The sequence below is a fragment of the Manis javanica genome, chromosome 4 (genome assembly GCF_040802235.1).
Source record: "Manis javanica isolate MJ-LG chromosome 4, MJ_LKY, whole genome shotgun sequence".
Taxonomy (NCBI): Eukaryota; Metazoa; Chordata; class Mammalia; order Pholidota; family Manidae; genus Manis; species Manis javanica.
The window spans coordinates 24,468,847-24,485,746 of NC_133159.1; the positions used below are offsets into that span (position 1 = coordinate 24,468,847).

General features: G+C 46.5%; 1 protein-coding gene across 4 annotated transcripts in view; it reads right to left on the bottom strand.

Moving 5' to 3' along the window:
• SYNC (syncoilin, intermediate filament protein) overlaps window positions 1–15,993 on the bottom strand; it is an 18,027-nt gene extending 2,034 nt beyond the window's left edge. Inside the window, exons 1-4 of one of the 4 annotated variants that reach the window (XM_073233571.1) lie at window positions 15,859–15,993; window positions 5,901–7,077; window positions 780–904; window positions 520–596 (exon numbers count right to left, since the gene is read on the bottom strand). In XM_073233571.1, coding sequence (XP_073089672.1) covers window positions 520–596; window positions 780–904; window positions 5,901–7,022 — 1,324 coding nt within the window. In that variant the 5' untranslated portion in view covers window positions 7,023–7,077; window positions 15,859–15,993. Of the gene's footprint in view, window positions 1–519; window positions 597–779; window positions 905–5,900; window positions 7,078–10,904; window positions 11,243–15,703; window positions 15,792–15,858 lie in introns of those variants that run through there. The other 3 variants (XM_073233572.1, XM_037010400.2, XM_073233570.1) reach the window with 3 other exon arrangements.
• Between the last annotated feature and the right edge of the window lie 907 nt (window positions 15,994–16,900).

Here is a 16,900-nt window from a genome sequence, read left to right on the forward strand (position 1 = left end):
TAGTTTATCTAAGAGTATCTAGGACTTCATACAGAATATGGGAACATACTGATATGTAAAGAAATAATGGATGTGTTGCTTATTTCACATATTAAGCATTAATTCTGCCCTTCTGCCTATAAGTGGCATCCACTTCAGCTTTTCTGGTGGTGGTTAAGATTAATTTAGCCTTGGTCTCCTTTGTCATAGTCTGAATTAGGCAGCATAACTGTAACTGCCTTCTGTGCTATTCTAAGGAAACTATGCAAAGCAGATGGGGTGAGGAAAATAAGAATGCACAGCACCTAGATGTCTTATCCCCTTACAGGATTCCTGGTGGTGATTAGGGCATATTTTGAGTCCTAGAAATTGAAACTTCCCAAGTAAACCCTGAATGCATGAACCAGGCAATTTGGAGGCATGTGTTATCCCTAAGTGACTTGTCATTTGACACACTTTTAATTTTTTAAAGGCATTAGTATTGTTAAGTTGGGAAAGCAGCAGCAGGGCAAACACCACTCTTGTACCCATAAGGATCACCTTGAGACTGCTTCTCGATTCCACCTGCCTGAGAAGTGGGAGCATTAGCCTGTTCCAGGCTCTTGGGTAGCATAGCCCTTTAAAAAGAGAAAACCATTTTCCATCTGTTCATGGATGAGCACAATTTGAAAATCATTTCCCAAGTCATTTTTTGTTTTTGTGTTTCACTGTTAAGTGAAATTGCCTCAGAGCAGCATCTGCCCTCCCCACCATCCCCTTAGCCGGTGTTAGTTGAGATTTGAGTAGCAGCAAAAACTGACTTGTAAGTTGAGAGCTCCTCAGCAAGGCTGATTCTTAGCTGCTCCATTTCTTTGTTTTTTTGTTGCTGGAGTTGCACCCCACTTCTTAACTGCCTCTGTCGTTCTTCCATTTCCTCTAGCTGTTCCTGCATGAGAGGGCCAAGAATGTAGTAAGACAAACAATAAAAACCTGTGGTTGTCCATTACAGTTTATAAAGCACTTCCTTATACATCGTTTAATCTTCACAGTATTAAGGTTGGGGAAACTGAGATTCCAAGAGGTTGTGTTTTGACAGAGTGATAACTGCTTTTGAAATGGTGACCTGAAAGGAGTCTTACCTGCTCATTACAGCTTGCTTCTTAATAGACTCCTGCAAAGGGTGGATGGGTACTCAGAGGGACTTTATTATTTCCCAATTTTGAAGTCTTGTTGGGGAGGATTTTGATCCTTGGTAAGCTGAGAATGTTATGGACCTCACCCTATATGTAGGTTTGTTTCCATTAAGATAATCAGCTTTTATAAAATCCTATAACTTAAAGGATTTAAGTCAAACAGATTTAAGAAAAAGATTTAAATAAAAAGTGCAGTTTTGCATTTGAACCTCTAAAGTCAGAGATACCTCAACTTAGTACTTACTGAAATCATACACCAATAGCCATTGACTTTCAAGGTTAATTCCTGTATCCTTTACTCATTACACAAAAAGACCAAATTTGTTTAAGTACTAAGTTGGAAGGTGAAGATGCTGTGCCCTGGAGGGCCCGCCGGAGCCTTCAGGTGACTATCCATTTCCCATTCTGCCAAAACCGGTTGGGATGTATTCTGCGAATTGTCTCTGCCTAAGATTAATGCCTGGCCTGTGAAATGAGGTAAGAAAGATGTCAGCAAGTCAATCCCTTCTTAGTTAATAGCTGGCATAGATCCTTGGGAAAGGAACAGAGGGTTGAACTTGGAAGGTGTATTTTAAAGAGGCAGTGACTTCCCCTCAGATTTTGAAGAAGAGTAAGATTAGGATCCAGATGGGTACATGTTATTATTAGAATGATCTATATAATTTGTTCTCTGAGCCATTCTCGATATATCTGTGTCACCTCTGCAGTGTTTTGATATTCTGGCTGAGTCTCAACTTACATCAGCGTTGTCAAAAGGCCTTTTTTTTAGTGCCTTAGCCATGCTTTGGCACCACACAGAGATGTGGCCTTACCCTCTAAGAAGGTGTCATCTGAAAGAAAGCATCTGCATACCTCTGTGCCCCAATTTCCCAAAACCACTATCTAGCCAATCATTTATTCCAGTGAGGCACAGAAGCACATGGGGAGGCAGTCTGTACTGTCAGTGATAAACTGTGCCAGGAATGAAAGTCATTGCTGCAGTGGCCAGCATTTAGGATGATCTCCAGGCTTAATCCTCTGTAGCACTACTGGATTAGCTGCCTGTAAAGTATACTATCTTCCTACAAACTGCTTTATCATCTCAATCTTCCAAAGACTCTGCTTTATTAAATTATCTGTATACTTTACTCACTATGCAGAAAGACTAAATAGTCTGGCGTTCATATCCCCACTAGTTTGACCCCTACCTCTAACTAGAACCTACATCACTCTTTTCATATGAACATTTTCCATTACCTGCACTGTCTAAAATGGAAGCCTTTAGACATGTGGATATTGAACACTTGAAACATGGCTAGTCTGAGCTCAGGTATGCACTGAGTATGAGATCTACAGCATGTTTCCAAGACTTGGCACACACGTAAAATGTAAAACACTTTGAAATTTGATACTGACCCTGGTATAACATTTTATATGCTGGGTTAGGTAAAGTATTTCACCTATTTCTTACATATTCTTAAAATGTGGCTACTAGAAGATTTTAAATGACAGCTGTGGTTTACATGGTACTTCTGTTATATTGGACAGTGCTGCTCTAGCCTGTCCCAAGGATCTCTGTACCTTTATTCCTGCCACATTTCACTGGATAGCGTCTACTGTATTACATTGCTATTTATCCTTTTATTCATATCTAACTCCTAGTCAGATTGTAGGTTCCTAGTTCTTAGTATGTCTAGTGGCCTACACATGATACTTGATGTGAAAAATGCAGAGATTAAGCATGTTTATACTTCATGAGCAGTCTGCCAATTGCAAGCTAAAAATCTTGAGATCATTCCTAGCAAGTTCCTCACCCAACCCACAGCACCAGTCACCAAATCCTGTCCATGTTAACTCGGTATCACATTACCACTTGTAAGTGGCCTTTCCAGCTCTTTTCAATCCACCCTCCATGCTGTCACTTGGTAAGAGTACATACTTATGTGCCAGGCACCATTTCACATGCTCTACAAATATCAGTTAATTCCTTGCAACAACCTTGTGATGTTTATTGCCGTATTTTACACGCAAGGGAGCTGAGCCACAGAAGTAATTTTCCAAATTTTGCATTGAGGAAGTCCTAGAGTCAGGATTGGCCATTGGCTTCCAGCTCATATTCTTAACAACTGCTTTGTGGCCTTCATACAATAAAGCTTTTCAGTGGTCCTCAAACTACCATGAAGAGTTCGTTCTTCCAGGCTCAGCTCCAACACGTAATGGTTGAGTATGGTGAGCTAGATGGTGCAGAGTCATATCCTTCCATATGTTGTAGCTGAATAAATAACCTAACTGCTGTCTCGCTTCTGTTTTCTCATTTTTCAAATTGTAGTAATAGTTCAAACCTATCTCACAGAGGTAAGAATTAAATGTATTACTATACATAAAGAACTTTAAGTACATGCTAGCTACTGTTAATCCTTTTAGGAAATTTCCCCAGGTAGGGGTAATTATACGTGCTTATCAGTACAATGTCTTATTTCTACAATTATTACAGTGTTTATCACTGAATATATTATCACAGTGGTTCTAGGGCTTTCACTTTTTTACAGATCAGGATGCATCTTAAAATCAGTGTCTTAATTTTATGAAATATGTTCATTCTAGTATCCTTGGACTATAAACTAAAGGCAGGAGTGCCTCCCTACACCCATTTCTTATCCTCTTGCCGGCGTATAGCTCACTGGTACATAGTAAGCAAGCACTTAGAAAACTGTGTTGAATGTATGGATAATGATGAAAGTTAAAGTTTACAATTATAAGTGAAGTAAACCCTTGAAAAATAGTCAGATGCCATAAGTGACCTTTGGCAAACAGTTTAGGAAGCCATTTCAAAAATAATTACCTCCTTCAGACCTTGATTTCTACTTTAACTATGGTATAGAAATAGGAAACACCAAGAGTATTTTTCATAGAATGATCTTTGGAAAGCTGCACAAATCCAATCAAAAATCCACTACAGTGATGAAAATGATGGGAAAAGTCTAATTCCTGTACAGTGTCAGAAAACTGGTTCAGAGAACTCCCCATTTATGTCACCACCATCCCAGTTAGCCTTGCCTCGTCTCAGCATCCTCTGACTTCTAACTCCTGTGCCCCATTCAAAGGCCAAGTTTATTCTGTCTGTTCATTGTTTCTTCTTAACCTATAGTTGCTTCCTAATGATTCTCCTTTGCCTCTAGTTCTGTAGCTCATTTTATATACTGCCACCAGTATTTCTTTTTCTAAGAGAGAATCGTGTTGCTCCCTTGATTGGAGATATTTAGTGATGCAACTGACTACTCAAGTCCAGTCTCCCTACTTTGGATTTCAAAGTATCATCTGACCCATCCTACGTTTATAGTTAAACTTACCTTCAGTTTTTCACCTTTTACATGCAGGTAAGTTACTAATTATGCTTCAGAAATGTTGGGTTAAATACAAATACTTTCACCTTATTTCTCTTTACTTTTTAATGTGGCTATTAGAAAATTAAATTATATATGTGGCTGCATATTACTGATAGTACAAGTCTAGATCTTGCCTCTTCAATACTAGCTCAAATATCTCTTCTGGAAGGGTTCTCTGATTTAACCCATGATTAAAAATAATCCATAGCATTCTTAACTGCACCTCTCTTAAATCATGTTCCTTTCTAACTCTGGGTTACAATTATTAATGTAATATCTGAATATAAGCTGGTGAGGACAATGTTTATGAAAAAAAGTGCCCTTTTGCTAGGTTGTAAACCAATAAAGCAGTTGGGGTGAGGGGTGGGTAATGCATATAGGCATACCTTAAAAACATTCAATATATGTTGAAAACACCCCACTGTTTTCATAATACAAGGTACAGAAAGCGTGACAAAATCTTGAGTGAAGTGAGTACAGTCCTTTTCAATAAAGTACATGTTCCCTTAAGGGTGTATCAGAGTCTGGGAGAGCATAACAATTTTAAGTTTATCCAAAGGAACATGTTTCAGTAGATAAAAATACTGCTTAGGGAGGCCCCACTTTGTAGTCTTCTCATAGTGCCCAGCAGCACTTTTAGTCAGCATTTAACTAGTAGTGTCCTGAGTCTGAGTGGCAGAGATAAGTAAAACATACTCCCTACCTTCTGAACGCTCACAGTCTGTGGGAGAGACATACTTGTTTGTTCACATAGCATTTACATCCCACTGTTCTATCAAAGGATTAGAACTGGCTCACAATCAGAAATAACTTGAAAGTAAGTGAAATGGTGACAAATGCACAAAAAAAGTGAAGAATAGAGATTTATGAATTTCATCCCAGTTTTTTTTTTTTAAGACTGGAAAACTTCAAGACATCAGATAGGAGGGACTTAGGATGAATGTGCTGGGGAGGGAAGAGTGAATTCCACCTAGCCTTATTCCTTCTCTGTGAACCCAAGTGTGATTCACATAGAATTGGGGAATTGTGCCAATTGTGGGGAAAGGGCACAGAAGTATTTGGGGTTGGTCAGACAAGGATTCAATACTCCAGCTCACTGAGCTTCAGTTTCCTTATCTATAAAAATGTAATACTTTGAGGATAAATGAGCATCGATTGAGAAAATTGGTGTAGAAAGTGCTGTGTACAACTAAGTGCAAGTAATTTTCAGCTTCTAGTAGAGGCCTGAACGAAAGAAAGGTAGAATGGAGTAGAGTGAGTGAGTGGCCTCAAAGTTATTCTTCTACCTATAATAGTGTACTTCACACCCAGGACATTTGCTTCTGGTCACCTGTTCCTTCCCAGGCTAAAAGACTGCACTTTGTTTCATGCCCAGCGGGCCTACCCGGTAGTGTTGCACTTCCTCATCGCGTTTCTGCCTCACAAGTGTGATCTGGTCCTCTAGGTTCCTGTTCTGCAAATGGAGCTGCTGGGCCTCTGCTTGCAAGGGTCTCAAAGCCTCCTTCATCTCCTGGATCTCAGCCTGGGTTTTCTGTAGAGCTTTGGCAGCAGCTTCTTTTCTCTCTAGGAGCCGCAGCAGCTGAGGCTCATACTCCTCCTCCAGGCCTTGGCGGCTCTCAGCCATGAGGTTCTCAAACTGGGTGGACAGCCGCCGGCTCTCCTGGAGAAAGTGCCCATCCCTCTGGCTTGGAGGTGCTTCTAGTTGTTGCTGTAACTGCTCCTTCTGCTTCTGATAGGCATCCTGGAGCTGGGCTAGTTCCTCAGAGAGCTGAGCTGCCCGTGTAGTCAGCACTTCCCGGAAATCAGCAAACTGGGCCACATCCTGCTGGCGGCACTCCAGCTGGTATTGGTAGGCCACACATTCCTTTGTCACCTTAAACAGCTTCTGCTTGACCAGCCTGATCTCCTCCCTTAACCCATCCCTCTCCAGCTCTGCTTGGGCATGCAGTTTGTAGGCAGCCAGGATGTCCTGATGGACTTGTTGCACCTCTTGTAGGGCTGGTTCCCGGAGCAACACAAGCTCATGGATGAGCTGATCTCTCTCCTCTTCCAGCTGGGCCACAGCTTGTACACATTGCTGGAAACGTCCCTCTAGCAATTCCAGGTCCTCCATGCTCAGCCCCTCCTCTGTGCTGGAACTAGGCCCAGCTCGGAAGCCCTCCTCAGGGTTAGGTGTCTCCTCACTCATGACCATCTCTCCCCTGTAAATGGTCTTCTCTGGGCTTGTGGTCTCTTCTGGCTTCATGGGCTCTTCCACACACAATATCTGCTCTGGGTTCATAGTCTCCTCCATACACAGAGGCTCCTCAGGCTCCCCAGGATCTTCCACATACATGGCCTCATCTGGCTGCTTGGTCTCCTCAATATACAGTGTCTCCTCAGGCTTCTTGGTTTCTTCCAAGTACAGTGTCTCATCAAGCTCTCCTGTGTCTCCCAGGTAGAGAATGTCCTCTAAGTTCAAGGTCCCCTCCAAAGATAAAGTAACTTCTGGGCTCACCGTCCCCATCTCATCCAGGGATTCAGAGTTCTCTTCAAGAGAACTGGGCTTTGCTTTTGCTTCCCTGCAAGAGAAAATTTAAACTAAGAGGCAGCCATAATCTCAGGGTGGTTTGTGACAGGCCATAAGGCCACAGGTCCAGACTGTCAGATTCTAACATCTCAGAGGGCACCTGCCTAATGCCTTCCCTCCATCCATCTGCCCCTGCACAGCCCATTGCTTAGATCCCCTGACAACTCCATGATGTCAGTGTCTAGTTTCTGCTCACATAACCTTCAAGGACAGAAGACTCACATCCAAGCCACCAATTTGTTCCACTGCCATAAGAAAAATCTGATGTTGAAGTAAAACCTCTGCAATTTTTACCTAGATTTGTCTTTCTGGAATCAGGCAAATCTAACTTCTTTTTCATATAAATTCCTTAAACACTTAAAACCATCTTCTTAATTATTCCATGCCCTCCCCATTAGTGTAACTTGTTACTCTGGCTTCATATTGTCAGTGTCCCTTGGGGAGGGGTACTGTAAGCTGTACCAAGGTGTGCTCTAAGCAGTGCATCCCTGGACATTATACTGGTGATGCAGCCAAGATTCCGTAGGGCCGCTCCATCATATTCTTGACAAATTTTGAGTTTGACCAAAATCCTTAAGACTTTCACACCAAGTACTTCCCTTAAAGTTAGGAATTATGTTTTAGTTATGTTTATGTTCCTCTATAACAACTAGAATTGGCCCATCGTAGTCTATCAAAGCCTCTTGAATTCAGATTCTGTGATTCTAATAGATGAGTCCCTTAACCCAGCCTCCTGTTGCCCGCAAGCTTAATCAGTTCCTGTTAAGGAATGTTCTGATGCTTTGACCCTCAAGTGACTTTAGTCTTTCCTGTTTCAAGTGCATCTTACCTGCCTTGGATCTCTGAGCAATTGTTTGAGAATAAAAAATACCATGGAAATAATAATAAATTAGAAAGTTTTTATATGTGTCAGGTCCTGTTTTAAATATGTAATGAACTCATTTACTCATAACAATTCTATGAGGTAGTTATATTACTCCATTTATAGATCAGGAAACAGATTGAAAGAAATTAAGTGATTTGTTCATGGACACTCGTACTCTGTGCACCAGTTAAAGCAAATTTGAATGTAGCTTTCAAGAAACACTTTTTTAGATATAAAGTATGAAAAGCCCCATCTATCAAAGAATTTGGTTTATCTGTCTTGGAAAAGCCTACTTGTATCCAGGTTTTTAAGCTCTGTATCTTAACTCTTTCAAGTTTCCAAGAAAGATTTTTATTCTGAGTTGTTGTGTACCTATCCTCTAACACCCCTAGGAATCCCAGGCTTCCTTTTCTGTGTCTTACTGTGGTCTCTGGAAACCACAAAAGTGGGGTTTCACCAGGTCCCAGACATCTCTGGCCTCACCGAACCTGGCACCTGCACCAAAACTTAATGCTTGAAGACAACTTCCACAATCACCTAGTCCCTTCACATCACTTTACCAGAGAGGAAGTATATTTTAGATATATACTGGTGTTCCTTGGTATCTCAAACTCAACTGCCCGAAAACTATGCTCTCCCCGAGCTTGCTACCCCTGTATTCTCCAACTCAGAGCAACATAACCATACTAGGTGGATGAGGCAAGAAATCTCTAAAAAGCACATTGCCTCCCTGGTATGGCCAGCTTGCTGGGAACTGACCTTTCTGTCTCAGTCTCCAGGCTCCATCCCCCTCAGCTAACTGCCAGGGCCCCTAGTCCACATCCTCTCTGGCCTGCACTTTTGTACTGGCTTTCTGACAGCTTTCCGTCTGATCCCAGTCCATTCTCTACAACGCCATGTTGTATAGCGTATAACGTAAAGCAAGCCATGTCACTCCACTTCACCCATAGATAGCCAACTGCTTAGTATAGGTTCAAGGCCCTTAAGGTTGTGGCCTCAACAAACCTTTTCAGGTTCATCTCATATTTCCCCAATGCACAACCGCTGCTTGACAATCCAGAACATGCATTACCATTGTATACCTACTAGCCCATAGTGTATCCAGCTGAAAAATTAACAGCTCGTTGTATACCACCTGACTTAGAGGTCCTGCACTACTTGGAAAGGCAGAGCTCTTAGTGCCAGGAAGGATATACCTGCTCAGCCAGGCAGACCCACCCTGATCCTCAGCAGAGGCCCTGCTTTCCCAGCAGATGGCTCTCACACTGCTCCTGCTAAGTCCTCCCCTCTGGAATGAAGTCACTACTCAAGGCAGTTTTCTAAGCGTTTTCTGTGAATACTCAATACCACACTCACTTATTATCCCCATTTTATAGATGAAACCAAAACACAGAGTAAAGAATTAGCATTTGAGGTTCCACAACTCCTATGTGGAGAAGCCTGGAGAAGGTAGGCCGTCCGGCTCCAGAGCCAGAGCTTTTTACCACTCTCCTCTTAGAACAGGCATGGGGTCTGAAAGAGGTCAAACAGCCACAGCAGGTAAAATAGAACTGGGTCTGTAACAGTGAAAATACATTTTGATGGATTTCTACTCATCCTTCCAGCCCTGCTCAAACTTCATCTCTGTGAAGTATTGCTTGGACAGCCCCCACCCTTACATTCTCAGGGCATTAAAGCTCATCTTTGCACTCAATGCATTGTATTTTAGAAGTCCATGTGTCTGTCTCCGCTGATAGTTTCCTAAGGACAAGTCTAGTTCTCTCTGTATCCTAGGGTGGGTGGGGCTCTGTAGGAGGGAGGCAGGCTGAAATCCACTAAGATACAAAAAGGAAACTTGCCTAAGGGCAAGTGGCAAAGCTGGAAGTAGGACTCAGGCCACCTGACTTCCAGGTTGTGCTGTACTGCACACCATGCTGCTTCAGTCACCCCACCCACAATGCCAGGCCTCTACTAGAGGCCACCCTCCCACAACTGCCTCTCTGAGGAGCTACAGAAGACGATTACGGGAGGCTAGGGGCAAGGGAGCCAACTCACTGAGGCTCTTGACCTCAGGCTTCTTTGGGCTGCAAGCAGTCTGCCTTTACCATTCCCTCCCTGTCCCTACAGGACTCCAGCAGCCTCCAGGCTGTCAGGGCTGTGGCTGGGCGTGTATGTGACACTGCAGGCATGAGTTAGTGTGGGTCTGACTGTGAGTACTTGTATGCAGTACAAGTGAGTGCATGTGCAAAAAACTGCTCAGCTATGTGCCAGGTGACAGTTAAGGGCTGTCAATGTGTATTTGTACCTCCACCTCTTGGTACACAGGGAAAGTCCCCAGCCTGACCTCAGGTAAAAATGCTCACCACTCATCTCAAATCCTGAGCCACAGGTACTTTCCCACTAGCCAGTGGTAAGATGACAGTGTGCATGGATGGGAGAGGGCCTCCCCCCAGGGCCCTAGCCAGCCAAGGCTCTCCTGCTGGCCTGGAACAGGTGACCCTCCCTGCCCCACGATCCCAGGCCCCAAACAAGAGAGAGAATAAGCTGCCTGAACAGATTCATAAAGTTGGCAGCCCTGCAACCTTGCACCACGTATCTTGAATACAGCGAATGCAGCAGCTGGAGGCCTCCATCTCCAGTTGCATTTGGGGTGAGGAACGAAAGAAAAAAAAAGTAGTGTCTTTGGCCACTATGAACCAAATGGCACTTGATGGCTGATGCCCACTAGTCTGAAAAGGTTAATTCTCACAAAGCCTGGAGGAGCAGGAGGGGGAATAATAAAAAGCCACGGTCAAACGGAGGTGCCTGGATCTCGGGCCTCCCCCATCTCCCTTCGCCGGTGGCTCCGCCGAGTGCCCCACCCCGCTGGACCGCTACCCCCAGAGCCGGGCGAAAGGTGCTGGCTCTCGATGGGGGAGGGAACTCGTCCAGCACCCCTTACCCACATGGGCGACGCGGGCCCGGGACGGTCCTACCTCGCGGCCTGGGCGGCGCCGTCCCCGCCGCGCCGCGGCTCCGGGCTGGCCATAGCTGCGCGACCCGGGCTCGCTGGCCGCGTTATTAATAGCCGGCCCCGCCGGCCGCTTGCTCCGCGCCCGCCGCACTGCCAGCTGCCGCCGACACCGGATCCCGGCTGCCCCGGGCCGGGCGCGCCCATTTGGCCCGGGCTCCTGCCCGCGGGAGGAGGGAGCGTGCCGCGCTGCCCGGGGGGCGGGGAGAGGCCGCCCCTCCCGGGACCAGCCTGGGGTGGGGGTGGGAGTTCATCTGTTCTCTAAAACCAGCCCGCCGCAAGATCTTCCCGAACCTTTCTTTCCACCCTTTCCTGCCAAGGGTCCCGGATGAGGGGGGCAGGGGAGGAGGTGCACCGCAGCTCCAGGGGAGCACTTCCCCTGCCCGGCCAGCCGGGGAGGGGGGCAGGGTTTGGAAGGGTGGTACAAAGAGGGACCCAGCAGCCCCGCACCCCACTCCCGCCCGCGAGAGTTTGGGGGTGTCCGCCATGGCTCGGCGCCCTGCGATCCCCACCCGCTCACGGGGGAGGTCTGAGCGCTGTACCCCGCAGCTGTCGTGAGGGGCTGGGGAAATAGGGTTAACGGCCACACCCCATAAGTCTGGGGACAGCCTGGAGCCTGGGAGCCTGTGGCCGGGGTTAGGAAGAGCGGTGTGAGGGCTGCTTGGAGAAGTTTAAGCCTGTAAGGTTGAGTCCATATTTAACACCGCTTTCTGCACCCACACTGCGAGGTTTCGTGGGGTGTCTCTGCTTGCTCCACCTGTCACCCGCACTCAGCCACTGTAAGGCATGCCCCCTCTGCCAAGTCCTTAGCCCATCAGCGTCAGGGACAGACTTCCACCCTGAGGTCTTTCTCCCTGGATGAGAATGTGCCGGCCCCTTCCCAGACCTGGGCCCTGGGCATTTCCCTTCTGATGCCTTTTTTCCACTTAGCCCCTCTGTCTGCGGAGGGCTTTGACTGCATCGCAGAGGAATGCTGTGCACTCCAACGAGCCGAGGGGCTGGCTGCGTGTTTAATCAGAGAGGCCTTGAGCGGTGGTGGGGGTGGGGGAGTGGTGGGGGTGTTGAACGCGTGTGGGCTGTGTTGTGATTAACACGTTTGTATGTATTGTATGTATGGTGCATGGAGGGGAGGTTGTGGGATTGTGTGCCCATGTGTGACTCCGTGATGATTGTGGAGTGCACGTCTGTGTGTGGGAGTGAGGACGTGTGATTGTATGATAGTGGGAGGCGTGATTATGTGTGGGGTGATGTGCCTGTTGTGGAGAGTCTGTGTGGCCAGCTCTAGTGACTGTGTTGTGGGGCATGTGTATGGTCCTGTGTGTGATTGTGTGCCTGTGATGGGCTGATATGTGAGTGTGAGAGGGGGTGCTCACAGATGTGTGGGTGTCCTCTGTGTGTAACAGGGACTTTCATACGTGTTCATTAATCCATGTATCTGAGCGAGCTGCCTGTGGCTGTATATTTATATCTCTCTGTCTAATGCAAGGAGGGGTGGGAGATTAACACCCAGGGCAGTGAAATACACCCTTGTAAGGTATGTGCCACAAAAAGTCGAGTTTTGGCGGCTGCTGGTCATTTTCTGACTTACCCCTAAAATATTCCAGGGGAGGAGGTTGGCAAAGCCTCAGCAGCTGGTCATTTGACAGCTGCTGCCAGTCAGAGGGGCACTGAGGGAGTGGGGCTAGGCCTGCCAGCAGTGCTGTTTGCCGTGGGTGCTAGGCAACAAATGTGGCCTTAAGAAAGGCGATCTCTTCCCCTCCAACCCCCCAGCCCAAGAGCTGGCCCTGGGCAGGCCCCAGGACTGAATTCCTTAACCCCTGCTCACCTCCTGTAAGCCCTTCTTTATACTGAAACACTGAATCCCCCAGGATCCCAGAAACTCTTCCACCTCCAGGCCTTTATTCTTGCTTTTTCCTCTGCCTAGGTACCATTTCTAGCTCCTCACAGCCCATTTTCTATTCCTCTTTGGGTCTCAGCTTTCATGTCATCTCCTCAGAAAAGCCTTCCCTGATGTGTGTCCTCCCTTGCCCCTGGCCCAGCATAAACATCCACTCATTTACTGTTTATCCTATCACCTTGTTTATTTTCTGTACAGCACTTATTACAATCTGTGATCATATATTTATTTCCCATTCTTTTCTTTTCTGCTTCCCCCCGTAAAATGGAAGCCCCATGGGGGCAGGGACTTGGTGTTCTTATTCACTGCTCTATCCTCAGAGCCCAGCACAGGCCCTGCACATATTAGGATCTTTGTAAAATTGTTGAATGACTAAAGGAAAGAAGGATGGTCCTGCGTAGGCCAATCAGGCAACATTTGATTCCTGCTGTGTGCCAAGCCTGGGCACTCACACCAGTAGCTCCAGTGTCCTCGGGGGAACAGACACACACATGTGCCCAGACTGTGTATACCAGGGTCAAGTGAGAGTAAGGACATAGGACTCTGTTCACTTGGCAAACAGTGGCACTTGGCCTGTTCTAGGTCCTGTGTCAGAGCAAATGGTCTTATTTGGCCAAGGTCCCTGCCTGCAAAGAGTTCACAGTGTAGAGGATGCTAGAATTTTGTCTGTTGGGGAGACAAGCCCATGCAGAGAATAATGCCAAAGCATTGAGCTGAGTGATGTGATAGTCGCTGAGCCACAAGGAAGCCAGGGATGGGGATTAACTCCAGGACTGGAGACAGCCTTGTACACAGAGTGACCTGGGCCTAAAAGGATGAGAAAAGATGTTCTGGCTCTGGCATCAGGCACAGAACCCTCTGAAAGACAAGCGCAGCCACTCTCTCTCTCAGCCCTTTCACAATGCTGAGTCCAGAAAGAGAAGAGAAGCCCCCGGGCTGGCTGTTCTTTGCTTGACCTCCATTCTCCCTGCTTCTCTGCCCTGCTGTGCGTTGTGAGGCTCACTCCTGCTGACAGGCTCACCTGGGACCTCTTACCTTATGGTTTCAGGGGGAGTTTGGCTAATAGGAGGGAAATTCTGACAGGAAATCAGAGGGAAGGAGGAAAGTGAGATCAGGATATTTATAATACACCTCACCTCCATGACTTCGGCAGTTACCATGTTCCTCCACTGAAAGCCACAGCTCCTGTTGGGTGGCCTGCACCCACAGGTACAGCTCTCGCCAGGTGAGTTACCAAGGCTCCCCCACCCTGCCCTTTCAGGCCCCAGGGTAGAAGGTGACTGTATCCCACCTTTGTGAGCCCCATGGTGCTTCATCTTTCTTGCCCCCGCCTCTGTGAATAGTCCCTTCATTAAATCTTCCTGTGGCGCCTGCTTTGAGCATTGTCCTGTGTCCTGCTGAGACCTCTAAGGTCTAAAGCTAGGGAAGATAAGCCCTTGGCAGAGAATTTCGAGAGACCCTCTTTCTAAGTCAAAACCCCAAACCAGAATCAGAAAAGTTGTGAACTGATCAGAATCCCATCCTAGGTGAATGGTGACCTCCTGGGTTCCACCCAAGGCAGGGTCCCAACCCAAGAGGTCCCTCTTAGCTCATCTTACTCAGGATTAGGCCTACAGTTACCCTGGCCGGGAGGACAGGCAGAAAGGGGGCTCTGAGAGTGGGGAAGAAGTGGTGGACAGCACAGTCATAAGTTTGGAAGTGGATGTACCAGAGGGCAGCGAAGGGTAGGGGTGGGGGTGCAGAGCCTTGACAGCAATCTTTGCCATACCCCCAGAACATGCCCTGCAGGACCTTGGGAAGCCAGCCTCCCTGAACCTCTGTTCCCTGTCTGTGAAATGGACAATTAATACCCTCTTCACAGGATTGTTGTGAAAAGTGATCAGATGTGAGGCTTAGCACATGAGTGAGTGGAAGTGAACTTGCTCTGAAAGCTTAGTAGCACATTCCCTGTTACTACTGGTGCAGGCAGAGGCCTTCCTGCCGAGTTTCTGTGTGCCAAGAGCTCCCATCCAGAAGTGGGAGGAGGATGGAGAGAGAGGCCCCAGCAGGGCCCTCCAGCTCTCTGCTTCAAGGGGGCCAGAATATAAATCCAAGCTTTGGAGGTGGCCGGCCCGAGCCTAAAACTTGCTTCTGCACAGACTCACTGTGTGATCTTAGGAACATCACTGCCTCACAGAGATTGTTTTCTCCTCTAAAATTAGGTAACACTTTTTACCTCATGGTTTGTTGTGAGGATGAACTGAGAACACAAAAAGCATACAGCCAAGTACCCGATACATTGTAAGTGCCCAAGAAATATCAACTATTACTTTTAAAACTCCCTTCTACTCTCCCCAAAACTCCAATCAAGAACTGACTGCAGTATGTCCCTCCCTCCCTTCCTTCCTTCTTTCCTTCCTTCCTTCTTCCTTCCTCCAGAAAATGTGCTAGAAACCTAGGAACACAGAGACTATGAAGTTTTTAAAGCAAAATTCACCTGTATTTCTTCAGTGCTGTAGCTCTAGCCCTTAAGTTTTCAATAGTGGCCAAATAAATTATATTATTTTATTGAGCACCTACTACATGCCAAGTGCTAAGCTAAGCATTTTATCTGCATTATTGCAATGAATCCTCAGAATGACAGCCCTGTTACATAAGCCTGCAATAAAGTTCATTTACTGATGGTAGAACTGAGGCTCAAAGTTGTTAAGCAATTTAGTTGACCGAAGTCACATAGGCAGGAAATGGTGGCACTCAAATTTGGTATAATGTCTCCACTAAGTACTGAATTATTATTTTTTATCATATTGTTGTCATTATGCCTGACCTCCAGTGCCTTATCTTATAGTCTAGTGAGAGTCCCGTGGCCTTTTCCTCCCCAGACTTACCTGGGAGGGGCCCAGGCGTGTTTGCAGGCTTGGGTTTAAATCCACATCTCTGGGCAAGTTATTTAACCTCTCTTGAACCATAACTTCCACTTCTGGGAAATAAGGTTGGGTGGATATTAAATGACAAAATGTGTAGGAAATGCCCAGCACCTTACCCAGTATACAGAAGACATAAATATTTTCCTGATTTCCTCCTTCCCTGCCGGATGGAACCGCCTGGAAGACAGCGGCCTGCAGGGTGCCAACCGTCCTTTCTTAAGGAGCACACTGCCCTCCAGGGTCAAGCTCTCGCGGCAATTCCGAGCGCTGCCTCCAGGGGGCGCCACTACACCGACCCTGCGCCCCAAGGGGTGGTTCCCCCCGCAGCCTCACGGGGCTGCTTGGGCCCGGAGTTTTCAGGGACAAGGGAGGTCCCGCCTGACCTGAGTCAAGGATGTTTTTGGTCACAGTGATAATTAATAGTAAAGGACTAGTAACGCACCAGGTCCACTGGTAAACAGTTGTTACTGAAGTAAGAGGCCTTTTGGTGAGGTGGGAGGCTGTGGGACTCAAGGGAAGAAGCCAGGCTTAAACTCAAACAGGGTTTCAATGTAGACCGCTCACACTCTCTCTCTGCTCTGTAACTCTGGGCCTTGCTGAGTCTGCTTCCTCAACTTTAAAATGGAAAATATAATAAGATATAGTGGAACACGCCGGGATTAGGGACGCTGACAATCCTCCTGCCTCCTCCCAATACTGTGGAAAATGTGTGTATAACTTCAGACTTCCTCCAAACTCAACTGCTAATAGCCTATTGCTGACCAGAGCCTTACACATAACAGTCAATCAGCACACATATTCTATGCAATATCTTTACTTTAAAATAAAGTAAGCTAGAGAAAAGAAAAATGCTTTTTCAAATTGTCACAAATCTCCAAAAAATTTTCCAATATATTTATCGAAAAAAATTCTGCATATAAGTAGACCTGTGCAGCTCAAACCTATGTTGAGAGGAAGTAATGAGCTTCTAGAGAGCTCATTGACAGCAACTTGGAAAAATGCGTTTGTTGTAAATCTTACCTCTTCCCCACGTGGGAATTCTATTAAATTCCCTTTACAAATGATGATCCACTGGTGGCTTTTCCCAGGCTCCCTGGCCTCCCTGGGTCTCTCTCTGTTTCCTAGCACAATCCAGAGGCCAGAGCAGGAGCTCACCCG